This window comes from Urocampus carinirostris, chromosome 5, assembly GCF_059441175.1.
Source record: "Urocampus carinirostris isolate Australia breed hairy pipefish chromosome 5, RoL_Ucar_1.0, whole genome shotgun sequence".
NCBI classification, from domain to species: domain Eukaryota; kingdom Metazoa; phylum Chordata; class Actinopteri; order Syngnathiformes; family Syngnathidae; genus Urocampus; species Urocampus carinirostris.
Genome location: NC_142353.1, coordinates 37,800,121 through 37,813,425, shown reverse-complemented (window position 1 = coordinate 37,813,425; position 13,305 = coordinate 37,800,121). Strand labels below are relative to the sequence as shown.

Genomic DNA, 13,305 nt, shown 5'->3' with positions numbered 1-13,305 from the left:
TATTAATGACACAAAAAAAACTATATATTACATCTTTGACACATAATTACAAAGCGAATGTGGGTGACGACCTCACTGCCTCTAACCTACTAAGCTAGCACTCTACCATTCAAGCTGACTCCCCTGTCCTTCTTAATTGTAATGATACACATTATACAATATATTACATCTTCAACCACAAGAAAAATTTGGAAGAACGTGGGCATTGATCCCACTACCTCTCACATGCAAAGCAAACGCTTTACCACTTGAGCTAATTGCCCTGTACAATTACTGGACTAATGAAACACACACAGAAAAAATACATCTTTGACACATAATCTCAAAGCGAATGTGGGTGATGACCCGACTGCCTCTCACCTACTAAACTAGCACTCTACCATTTGAACTGACTACCCTGTCATTCTTAACATAATGACCCATGATAAACAATATATTACTTCCTCAACCACAGGTAAGAATATGGAGAATGTGGGCATCGATCCCACTGCCTCTCACATGCAAAGCGAGCGCTTTACCACTTGAGCTAATTTCCCTGTCTGAAAAGTATTTCATGAAACAAAAATAACTATTTATTACATCTTTGACACATAATAACAAAGCGAATGTAGGTGACGACCCCACTGCCTCTCACCTACTAAACTAGCACTCTACCATTTGAACTGATTCCCAGGTCATTTTTAACGCAATGACCCATAATAAACAATTTATTACATCTTCAACCACAGGTAAGATTATGGACAATGTGGGCATCGATCCCACTGCCTCTCACATGCAAAGCGAGCGCTCTACCACTTGAGCTAATTCCCCTGTCTGCCACAAAAGTAATGACACAAAACAAACTATATATTACATTCTTGACACATTATAACAAAGCGAATGAGGGTGACGACCTCACTGCCTCTCACCTACTAAACTAGCACTGTACCATTTGAACTGACTACCCTGTCATTCTTAACATAATGACCCATGATAAACAATAAATTACTTCTTCAACCACAGGTAAGAACATGGAGAATGTGGGCATCGATCCCACTGCCTGTCGCATGCAAAGCGAGCTCTCTACCACTTGAGCTAATTCCCCTGATTGAAGATTTATCAATGACACAAAAAAACTATATATTACATCTTTGACACATAATTACATAGCAAATTTGGGTGACGACCCCACTGCCTCTCACCTACTAAACTAGCACTCTACCATTTGAACTGACTACCCTGTCATTCTTAACATAATGACCCATGATAAACAATAAATTACTTCTTCAACCACAGGTAAGAACATGGAGAATGTGGGCATCGATCCCACTGCCTGTCGCATGCAAAGCGAGCTCTCTACCACTTGAGCTAATTCCCCTGATTGAAGATTTATCAATGACACAAAAAAACTATATATTACATCTTTGACACATAATTACATAGCAAATTTGGGTGACGACCCCACTGCCTCTCACCTACTAAACTAGCACTCTACCATTTGAACTGACTCCCAGGTCATTTTTAACGTAATGACCCATAATAAACAATATATTACATCTTCAACCACAGGTAAGATTATGGAGAATGTGGGCATCGATCCCACTGCCTCTCACATGCAAAGCGAGCGCTCTACCACTTGAGCTAATTCCCCTGATTGAAGATTTATCAATGACACAAAACAAACTATATATTACATTCTTGACACATTATAACAAAGCGAATGTGGGTGACGACCTCACTGCCTCTCACCTACTAAACTAGCACTCTACCATTTGAACTGACTACCCTGTCATTTTTAACGCAATGACCCATAATAAACAATATATTACATCTTCAACCACAGGTAAGAATATGGAGAATATGGGCATCGATCCCACTGCCTCTCACATGCAAAGCGAGCGCTCTACCACTTGAGCTAATTCCCCTTTCTGAAGATTTAATAATGACACAAAAAAACTATATATTACATCTTTGACACATAATTACATAGCAAATGTAGGTGACGACCCCACTGCCTCTCACCTACTAAACTAGCACTCTACCATTTGAACTGACTACCCTGTCATTCTTAATGTAATGACACATAATAAACAATATATTACTTCTTCAACCACAGGTAAGAATATGGAGAATGTGGGCATCGATCCCACTGCCTCTCACATGCAAAGCGAGCGCTCTCCCACTTGAGCTAATTCCCCTGTCTGGAGGGTAGTTAATGACACAAAAAAACCATATACTAAATCTTTGTCATATAATCACAAAGCGAATGTGGGTGATGACCCCACTGCCTCTCACCTACTAAACTAGCACTCTACCATTTGAACTGACTCCCAGGTCATTTTTAACATAATGACCCATAATAAACAATATATTACATCTTCAACTACAGGTAAGATAATGGAGAATGTGGGCATCGATCCCACTGCTTCTCACATGCAAAGCGAGCGCTCTACCACTTGAGCTAATTCCCCTGTCTGGAGGGTAGTTAATGACACAAAAAAACCATCTACTAAATCTTTGTCATATAATCACAAAGCGAATGTGGGTGATGACCCCACTGCCTCTCACCTACTAAACTAGCACTCTACCATTTGAACTGATTCCCAGGTCATTTTTAACGCAATGACCCATAATAAACAATTTATTACATCTTCAACCACAGGTAAGATTATGGACAATGTGGGCATCGATCCCACTGCCTCTCACATGCAAAGCGAGCGCTCTACCACTTGAGCTAATTCCCCTGTCTGCCACAAAAGTAATGACACAAAACAAACTATATATTACATTCTTGACACATTATAACAAAGCGAATGAGGGTGACGACCTCACTGCCTCTCACCTACTAAACTAGCACTGTACCATTTGAACTGACTACCCTGTCATTCTTAACATAATGACCCATGATAAACAATAAATTACTTCTTCAACCACAGGTAAGAACATGGAGAATGTGGGCATCGATCCCACTGCCTGTCGCATGCAAAGCGAGCTCTCTACCACTTGAGCTAATTCCCCTGATTGAAGATTTATCAATGACACAAAAAAACTATATATTACATCTTTGACACATAATTACATAGCAAATTTGGGTGACGACCCCACTGCCTCTCACCTACTAAACTAGCACTCTACCATTTGAACTGACTACCCTGTCATTCTTAACATAATGACCCATGATAAACAATAAATTACTTCTTCAACCACAGGTAAGAACATGGAGAATGTGGGCATCGATCCCACTGCCTGTCGCATGCAAAGCGAGCTCTCTACCACTTGAGCTAATTCCCCTGATTGAAGATTTATCAATGACACAAAAAAACTATATATTACATCTTTGACACATAATTACATAGCAAATTTGGGTGACGACCCCACTGCCTCTCACCTACTAAACTAGCACTCTACCATTTGAACTGACTCCCAGGTCATTTTTAACGTAATGACCCATAATAAACAATATATTACATCTTCAACCACAGGTAAGATTATGGAGAATGTGGGCATCGATCCCACTGCCTCTCACATGCAAAGCGAGCGCTCTACCACTTGAGCTAATTCCCCTGATTGAAGATTTATCAATGACACAAAACAAACTATATATTACATTCTTGACACATTATAACAAAGCGAATGTGGGTGACGACCTCACTGCCTCTCACCTACTAAACTAGCACTCTACCATTTGAACTGACTACCCTGTCATTTTTAACGCAATGACCCATAATAAACAATATATTACATCTTCAACCACAGGTAAGAATATGGAGAATATGGGCATCGATCCCACTGCCTCTCACATGCAAAGCGAGCGCTCTACCACTTGAGCTAATTCCCCTTTCTGAAGATTTAATAATGACACAAAAAAACTATATATTACATCTTTGACACATAATTACATAGCAAATGTAGGTGACGACCCCACTGCCTCTCACCTACTAAACTAGCACTCTACCATTTGAACTGACTACCCTGTCATTCTTAATGTAATGACACATAATAAACAATATATTACTTCTTCAACCACAGGTAAGAATATGGAGAATGTGGGCATCGATCCCACTGCCTCTCACATGCAAAGCGAGCGCTCTCCCACTTGAGCTAATTCCCCTGTCTGGAGGGTAGTTAATGACACAAAAAAACCATATACTAAATCTTTGTCATATAATCACAAAGCGAATGTGGGTGATGACCCCACTGCCTCTCACCTACTAAACTAGCACTCTACCATTTGAACTGACTCCCAGGTCATTTTTAACATAATGACCCATAATAAACAATATATTACATCTTCAACTACAGGTAAGATAATGGAGAATGTGGGCATCGATCCCACTGCTTCTCACATGCAAAGCGAGCGCTCTACCACTTGAGCTAATTCCCCTGTCTGGAGGGTAGTTAATGACACAAAAAAACCATCTACTAAATCTTTGTCATATAATCACAAAGCGAATGTGGGTGATGACCCCACTGCCTCTCACCTACTAAACTAGCACTCTACCATTTGAACTGACTCCCAGGCCATTTTTAACGTAATGACTCATAATAAACAATATATTACATCTTCAACCACAGGCAAGATTATGGAGAATGTGGGCATCGATCCCACTGCCTCTCACATGCAAAGCGAGCGCTCTACCACTTGAGCTAATTCCCCTGTCTGGAGGGTAGTTAATGACACAAAAAAAACATATACTAAATCTTTGTCATATAATCACAAAGCGAATGTGGGTGATGACCCCACTGCCTCTCACCTACTAAACTAGCAGTCTACCATTTGAACTGACTACCCTGTCATTCTTAACATAATGACCCATGATAAACAATATATTACTTCTTCAACCACAGGTAAGAATATGGAGAATGTGGGCATCGATCCCACTGCCTCTCACATGCAAAGCGAGCGCTCTACCACTTGAGCTAATTCCCCTGTCTGGAGGGTAGTTAATGACACAAAAAAACCATATACTAAATCTTTGTCATATAATCACAAAGCGAATGTGGGTGATGACCCCACTGCCTCTCACCTACTAAACTAGCACTCTACCATTTGAACTGACTATCCTGTCATTCTTAATGTAATGACACATAATAAACTATATTACTTCTTCAACCACAAGTAAGAATATGGAGAAAGTGGGCATCGATCCCACTGCCTCTCACATGCAAAGTGAGCGCTCTACCATTTGAGCTAATTCCCCTGTCTAAAGTATTATTAATGACACAAAAAAAACTATATGTTACATCTTTGACACATAATTACATAGCAAATGGAGGTGACGACCCCACTGCCTCTCACCTACTAAACTAGCACTCTACCATTTGAACTGACTCCCCTGTCATTCTTAACATAATGACCCATGATAAACAATATACTACTTCTTCAACCACAAGTAAGAATATGGAGAATGTGGGCATCGATCCCACTGCCTCTCACATGCAAAGCGAGCGCTCTACCACTTGAGCTAAATCCCCTGTCTGGAGGGTAGTTAATGACACAAAAAAAACATATATTAAATCTTTGTCATATAATCACAAAGCGAATGTGGGTGATGACCCCACTGCCTCTCACCTACTAAACTAGCACTCTACCATTTGAACTGACTCCCAGGTCATTTTTAACGTAATGACCTATAATAAACAATATATTACATCTTCAACCACAAGTAAGAATATGGAGAATGTGGGCATCGATCCCACTGCCTCTCACATGCAAAGCGAGCGCTCTACCACTTGAGCTAATTCCCCTTTCTGAACAATCATTAATGACACAAAAAAAACTATATATTACATCTTTGACACATAATTACATAGCAAATGGAGGTGACGACCCCACTGCCTCTCACCTACTAAACTAGCACTCTACCATTTGAACTGACTACCCTGTCCTTCTTAATGTAATGACACATAATAAACTATATTACTTCTTCAACCACAAGTAAGAATATGGAGAATGTAGGCATCGATCCCACTGCCTCTCACATGCAAAGCGAGCGCTCTACCATTTGAGCTAATTCCCCTGTCTAAAGTATTATTAATGACACAAAAAAAACTATATATTACATCTTTGACACATAATTACATAGCAAATTTGGGTGACGACCCCACTGCCTCTCACCTACTAAACTAGCACTCTACCATTTGAACTGACTACCCTGTCATTCTTAACATAATGACCCATGATAAACAATATATTACTTCTTCAACCACAGGTAAGAATATGGAGAATGTGGGCATCAATCCCACTGCCTCTCACATGCAAAGCGAGCGCTCTACCACTTGAGCTAATTCCCCTTTCTGAAGAATCATTAATGACACAAAAAAAACTATATATTACATCTTTGACACATAATTACATAGCAAATGGAGGTGACGACCCCACTGCCTCTCACCTACTAAACTAGCACTCTACCATTTGAACTGACTACCCTGTCATTTTTAACGCAATGACCCATAATAAACAATATATTACATCTTCAACCACAGGTAAGAATATGGAGAATGTGGGCATCGATCCCACTGCCTCTCACATGCAAAGCGAGCGTTCTACCACTTGAGCTAATTCCCCTGTCTGAACAATCATTAATGACACAAAAAAAACTATATATTACATCTTTGACACATAATTACATAGCAAATGGAGGTGACGACCCCACTGCCTCTCACCTACTAAACTAGCACTCTACCATTTGAACTGACTCCCAGGTCATTTTTAACGTAATGACCTATAATAAACAATATATTACATCTTCAACCACAAGTAAGAATATGGAGAATGTGGGCATCGATCCCACTGCCTCTCACATGCAAAGCGAGCGCTCTACCACTTGAGCTAATTCCCCTTTCTGAACAATCATTAATGACACAAAAAAAACTATATATTACATCTTTGACACATAATTACATAGCAAATGGAGGTGACGACCCCACTGCCTCTCACCTACTAAACTAGCACTCTACCATTTGAACTGACTACCCTGTCCTTCTTAATGTAATGACACATAATAAACTATATTACTTCTTCAACCACAAGTAAGAATATGGAGAATGTAGGCATCGATCCCACTGCCTCTCACATGCAAAGCGAGCGCTCTACCATTTGAGCTAATTCCCCTGTCTAAAGTATTATTAATGACACAAAAAAAACTATATATTACATCTTTGACACATAATTACATAGCAAATTTGGGTGACGACCCCACTGCCTCTCACCTACTAAACTAGCACTCTACCATTTGAACTGACTACCCTGTCATTCTTAACATAATGACCCATGATAAACAATATATTACTTCTTCAACCACAGGTAAGAATATGGAGAATGTGGGCATCAATCCCACTGCCTCTCACATGCAAAGCGAGCGCTCTACCACTTGAGCTAATTCCCCTTTCTGAAGAATCATTAATGACACAAAAAAAACTATATATTACATCTTTGACACATAATTACATAGCAAATGGAGGTGACGACCCCACTGCCTCTCACCTACTAAACTAGCACTCTACCATTTGAACTGACTACCCTGTCATTTTTAACGCAATGACCCATAATAAACAATATATTACATCTTCAACCACAGGTAAGAATATGGAGAATGTGGGCATCGATCCCACTGCCTCTCACATGCAAAGCGAGCGTTCTACCACTTGAGCTAATTCCCCTGTCTGAACAATCATTAATGACACAAAAAAAACTATATATTACATCTTTGACACATAATTACATAGCAAATGGAGGTGACGACCCCACTGCCTCTCACCTACTAAACTAGCACTCTACCATTTGAACTGACTCCCCTGTCATTCTTAACGTAATGACACATAATAAACAATGTATTACTTCTTCAACCACAAGTAAGAATATGGAGAATATGGGCATCGATCCCACTGCCTCTCACATGCAAAGCGAGCGCTCTACCACTTAAGCTACTTCCCCTGAACTGTTGTCGTAAAATGTAATGTGTGTTTTAAACAAGGATTTAAACAGTTCCACTAAGGTTGTAAATGATCTGCATTTCATATAGCGCTTTTCAAGTCAATGACTTCCCAAAGCGCTTTACAATGTGCTCCACATTTCCCATTAGTGGCCCTGCAGCCATGCAAGGCGCTAACCTGCTTATTGGGGGTATTAGGGGTTCAGTGTCTTACCCAAGGACACTTCGACATGTAACACGGGATTCGAACTGGGATCCCTTGATCCAAAGTCAAACGCTCTACCACCTGAGCTACTGCCGCCCCCGATTATGGATCCAATCGCGGGGTAGAGCATTTCACAACACCGGGGCCCGAATGGGGATCTCTTCTTGGCTCTTGGGATCACTCTTAGAAATATTTCCAATACAACAATTTTACCTCCAGAGGAGGTATTCAAATGAAAGTGATGGTCAGGGTTTGTATACGTTTTTCACAGCCAAAATCCAGCACTTTGAAAGTACTTTGAAATCCAATTCCTCCAGTAATATTAAAACAATCCTGGTGTGGCTCATTTATTTTTCAAATTCACATATTCGATTTTTATTCTTGTGTATGCATTTTTTCAAGACATAAGATTGATAGATCTTGAATGGATCCAACCAATGCATGTAAAGATTTGGGTTTTTTGAGACACTTTTCTCCCCTTTTCGGTGTTGGGTCAAAATGGTGGAGTCTACAATTTCAGTTGCAGGAAGTTTGTCCCATTCCAATTTACCACTGGGTAGTGCTATCGTTTTTTTTTTTTGCATGGCCAGTACAAAAGTCCATGATTGATACCGTATTCCTTACTCATTTCATAGCGCCCTGTTTAGGTCTAGCATGCACCTGCCCTCTTGGGCACGTCCTATAGCACAGGTGTCAAACAGGCGGCTCGCGGGCCGGATCAGGCCCGCTAAGGGATTGAATTCGGCCCGCGAGACAGCACTCAGAGAAGCGCAAGAGCAAAACAAGCTGCAGGTTGAAATATGTCAACTTGATGTTGCCCAAGCCAGGTTCCTCTCACAAAGACACTGTACTTGTATTTATTTCTCTCTCTCTCTCTCTCTCTCTCTCTCTTTTCCACACCTTGTCTCCCACTCTCTGTCTCTTTCACTCTCTGTGTCTCTCTTTTTCTCTTCCTTTGCTCTTTGTCTCTTTCTCTCTCTGTGTCTTTTTAACTTCTTTTGCTCTAACTTCCTTTTCTCTCCTTTCTCTTTCTCTCTTCCTACCCTTCGCGCTTTCTTTTCTCTTTTCTCTCCTTCTGTCTTTCTATTTCTCTTTGGATTTCTTTCTTCCTCTCCCTTTCTTTCCCCCTTTCTCACGACTTCTCTTTTTATCTGTTTTTTTCTCCCGTTCTCTCCCTCTCTCCCTTTTTTTCTTTCTTTGTCCCGCCCTCTCTCCTTTTCCTTCCCTCTTTTTCCTTTTTCTTTCTCTCTCGTTTTATTTCTCTTTTTCTCTACTAGTCCAGCCCCCGACTGAATGTTTGTTATATCGTGTGGCCCCCGAGTTAAAATGAGTTTGAGACCCCTGTCCTATAGGTAGTATACAAAATCATGCAACCTCATTGGAAATGTCCCCTCTCGAGGTTTCTTCATTTACCTCATGGTGAGGTTTTTGAGTTTTTCCTTACCCTCATGTAGGTTTTAGATCAGGGGATGGTGTAATAATAGTCTGTGGTTTGCAATAATCTGTGGTCTGTGCAGCCCTTTAAGACTCTTTATGATTAAGGGCTATACAAATAAACATGATTATAGGGGCCCATGACGCTTCATATAACAATGCCATTCAAACTAATGCCAACTGCCATTATTTTTTTGCATGGCCCATAAAAAAAGTCCTATATTGATACGTATTCCTTGCACTTATTCACAATTCATAGTGCCCTGTTTCCTTTTGGGCGCGACCTATAGGGGCTGAAGTTATATAGAATTTTATACGCTGTTTATCTTACACATACTCAAATATACTTGTCCTCAGTTGGACTCCAGCCTTGGAGTGCGAACTCTGGCAGAAGTGTGTTGTAAACCGCGCTTTGCGGTTGGAATATGTTTGTTGCTCCATTCTGTGCAGATAAAGGTGACCCATCACCCCTCCTGTCTGGTTTCTCACACGCGCAGCCCATCATGGAAAAGTAATGAGACCCGTCTGCCTCGGCAACAACGTGGACCAATCGGCAGCAGCTTAGTCATAGGGCGTGTACATTTCATCTCAATGTATTATAAAACTGGGCAACTTTGGGGGGGCTCCTTTGTCTTCTACTCCACGATATCTGTTCAACTCTTTTATAGGCTAAATAAATTAGCACTGTGGACTAAACTCGTCGCCTGGCTCATATCTCCCCGACTTTTGAACATGCTCCAACTGTAGGGGTTTGGACAAGACACTGTATCCGGAGTCCGATTTCAGTCTAACAAACCTAAAACCTAACCCGTGATGCTTCATATAACAATACCATACAAACTAATGCCAACTGCCTTTAATCGCGAGGGAGGAAGAAATGCAATGGCAAAGCAAAGCCACAAGAGAGCAGTGTCGGTGTCGTTTTTAATCAGACTTGTTGTCAAACATGGCAGCAATTTGAAGCATTTAAAAGCACTTCAGCATCTTCAAGGATTTCAAGCACCCGTACGAATCCGTGAGGTTTCGAGAGATAAAACACATTTTGTCGGAAACCTTTATTTTTTTAACCAGTTACACGTCTTGCATTCGAGTAACATTTGTTTCTCAATAGTAAAAACATAATAAAAAAAGGTATGTACAAAAAATTTGAGGATATAAATATGCCCTGCTATGATGACAATAATCACTAAATGTACCATACGTGTTAATTGGTTAATAACGATGTAAATGTCGCCGTGACAACCCAACTGCTCGTCAGTGGCCTGCACCGACAACCACGGTGTGTGGGGTCCACAAACGAGTCACAGCGAGACCGCCTCGAAATTCTTTGCCGGCGGGAAAATAAGCAGCTTTTGGGTGTCACTGCGAGAAAACCTGAGCTTGAGAGGCGCCTGATCCAAACCGGGGCCCGAATGGATGGCAGCCCGAGAGCGATCACGCAGAATTGGCACAGCCGAAGAAGTCGACGCCCACGTATCGGGGGTAACCCTCCAGAGAGTTCATGCCCACCGGGTCGAATTTCCAGTACTGCCGTCCGCGGATGAAGTGGGCGTAACCTGCAGAACGATATGTAGAACTCTTTCAAAAAAACAGTGGTTCCTCTTCATACAAGAATTTCAATACACAAGCAGTGTTCCCTCTAAGCAATTGCGCACTGCTCGCACATTCTCGGCGCACAAGAAAATCTAGCCAGCGCACAAAAATGAGGGCTCAAAATTACTAATTAAGAAGCGACTTAAGTCAAAGTTACAGTGCATGAAAGTAAAAATACATGGGTTCCCCTGACGTTTGGGTCCTAAATGCGGTATTTTGAAGTCGAGTCGAAGTTGAACGAAGTTGAGGAAAGTTAGTAGAGTTTGTCGAGAACCGGCTTCTTCGGCTCGGCTCACTAAAAGGAACCGGCTCTTTCGGGTCCTAAACGGCTCTTCGGGTTGTTTTTGCTTCTTTAATCCCAACATGACCAAATATTATGTAAAATTATGACTCAAAGGAAGGGGGGAATAGAACAAAAAAAGAAAAAAATACCAAAATGAAAAAGTAGTGAAAAGCTGAGAAAAAAAGAAACAAAAGGAAGAGAAAAAGAGAAGGAAAAATTTAGAAAAAAGCCAGAAAAAAAAGAAAAGAAAGAAATGTAAGAAAAAAAGTAAATAGAGAACAAAAAGAAAAAAGTAACAGCTCGGAAAAAATAAACACAATGAGATTTGTTTTAAAGGAATTTTAAAAAAATTAGAAAAAAAACACGGAAAAAGGAAGAAAAAGTTTGTGTTGCATTAAAAAAAATTCCAATTATATCAAGTGAATCTTGTTGCCAACATTGTACTTCCACTAAAAAATGTGATTAAGTACAGTTTTGTATCTTGCAACCGACTAAATAAGCCCCCAAAAATGTTAATATTATGCGACACAATATATCAGGAAATAAAAAAAATTGGATATCTTGTGAAATAATTGTTTGTAGGCCATACAACCTTTGCAATAGTACATGAGTCAATTCATTCAAAAGAGAAAAATCATTTTGCATTGCCGGAAACTCAACAAAATGTACCAATTGACCCCGCCCGTGTGGCCCCAGCTGTGGCTCGTTGACGGATTGGCTTTCCGTCTATTTAAGCTCAGTGTTCTCACTCTTCCTTTGTCAGTCCGTCAACGAACCTCTGCCCCGCAAGACGTGGGTTTTGACTCGGTCCTGTTTCCTGTTGGTATTTCCTGTCCGTTATTGTTCCTGTTTATTTTCTCCTGTTTAATATCGGTTTCCAGTTTCGTTCCCGTCTAGTTTTTCCTGTTTAATTTTGATATCCTGTTTTGATATCAATCCTGTCTGTCCCGTTGTTTAATATCACTTTCCAGTTTCGTTCCCGTCTAGTTTGTCCTGCTTATTTTCAATATCCTGTTTTGATATCAATCCTGTCTGTCCCGTCCTGTCCGGTATCGACCCCGTCTGTTTGATATCTGCTCGGGCAATTGGTATCGATCTCTGGCTTACTATCATTCCACGCCAGACTGCTGCCTAACGTGCATGACCCCCCATTTCCTGTAAAAAAAGGCTTGTGTGAGAAACGTCATGCATTTGGGTCCTGATCCTTATCCGGTTCTTGACAGACAGATGTTTTTTAGAGCTATTCAGGGTTCACTTTAATGTTTTTGGGCGGATGGAAGCGAATTTGTGTTTAATGATTATATATGGTGAAAATCAGCTCATTACATGAGCAAATCGAGGTATTAGCATGAACCTGGAACGATTTTAGTTTATATGAAGAGGTGCCACTGTCTTCGCAGGCAATTTGTATTCACATCACCCAACTTTCATTTTTTACCGTAAGTGTCTCGGAAAGTGGCGTCCACGTCAGCGGGAATGGCACCCCAGTCACTCATGGTACGCGGGTACGCCGACTCCAGGCGATTACGACGCGGGCTGAAGCGCCAGTAGCCGCCCGAACCGAAGACGTAGGTGTCGAAGTCCGGGTCCCGGCCCCAGCGTAGCGCCGCTCGGATCCCCGACTGGGGCAGGCCCAGGTCCTGTACGGACTCCGGTCCTCGAACTTGCATCTCGGCGTCAAACACCCAGTAGCTGGCACCTGGGTGCCAACGAGAAGAGGGACGTTAGAACACATTATAAGAGGTTTTTATCTTTCATCATTTGTCATTTTGAAAAATTAAATAACTCAGAATTATTTCAGATTTTAAATTTCTGATTTAACTTTTTTGTTGGATTTTGTAATAATTTATTTATTTATGTGCGGCACGGCGGCGCAG

The 13,305-nt window shown here is 41.0% G+C and overlaps 1 protein-coding gene and 6 non-coding genes across 7 annotated transcripts in view; all 7 read right to left on the bottom strand.

Moving 5' to 3' along the window:
* Positions 1 to 1,557: 1,557 nt before the first annotated feature.
* trnaa-ugc (transfer RNA alanine (anticodon UGC)) lies at positions 1,558 to 1,630 on the bottom strand. The gene has a single exon. It is a non-coding gene; the product is annotated as a tRNA-Ala (tRNA).
* Positions 1,631 to 3,470: 1,840 nt separating this feature from the next.
* Positions 3,471 to 3,543, bottom strand: trnaa-ugc (transfer RNA alanine (anticodon UGC)). Its single transcript has one exon. It is a non-coding gene; the product is annotated as a tRNA-Ala (tRNA).
* A 1,020-nt stretch (positions 3,544 to 4,563) lies between these two features.
* Positions 4,564 to 4,636, bottom strand: trnaa-ugc (transfer RNA alanine (anticodon UGC)). The gene has a single exon. It is a non-coding gene; the product is annotated as a tRNA-Ala (tRNA).
* Positions 4,637 to 4,836: 200 nt separating this feature from the next.
* Positions 4,837 to 4,909, bottom strand: trnaa-ugc (transfer RNA alanine (anticodon UGC)). Its single transcript has one exon. It is a non-coding gene; the product is annotated as a tRNA-Ala (tRNA).
* A 745-nt stretch (positions 4,910 to 5,654) lies between these two features.
* Positions 5,655 to 5,727, bottom strand: trnaa-ugc (transfer RNA alanine (anticodon UGC)). Its single transcript has one exon. It is a non-coding gene; the product is annotated as a tRNA-Ala (tRNA).
* Positions 5,728 to 6,748: 1,021 nt separating this feature from the next.
* Positions 6,749 to 6,821, bottom strand: trnaa-ugc (transfer RNA alanine (anticodon UGC)). The gene has a single exon. It is a non-coding gene; the product is annotated as a tRNA-Ala (tRNA).
* Positions 6,822 to 10,459: 3,638 nt separating this feature from the next.
* The window catches only part of mmp11a (matrix metallopeptidase 11a), a 31,421-nt gene continuing 28,575 nt past the window's right edge, over positions 10,460 to 13,305 (bottom strand). Inside the window, exons 7-8 of the mRNA XM_088336693.1 lie at positions 12,867 to 13,127; positions 10,460 to 11,108 (exon numbers count right to left, since the gene is read on the bottom strand). Of these exons, the coding sequence (XP_088192819.1) occupies positions 10,987 to 11,108; positions 12,867 to 13,127 (383 nt within the window). The 3' untranslated portion in view covers positions 10,460 to 10,986. The remainder of the gene's footprint in view (positions 11,109 to 12,866; positions 13,128 to 13,305) is intronic.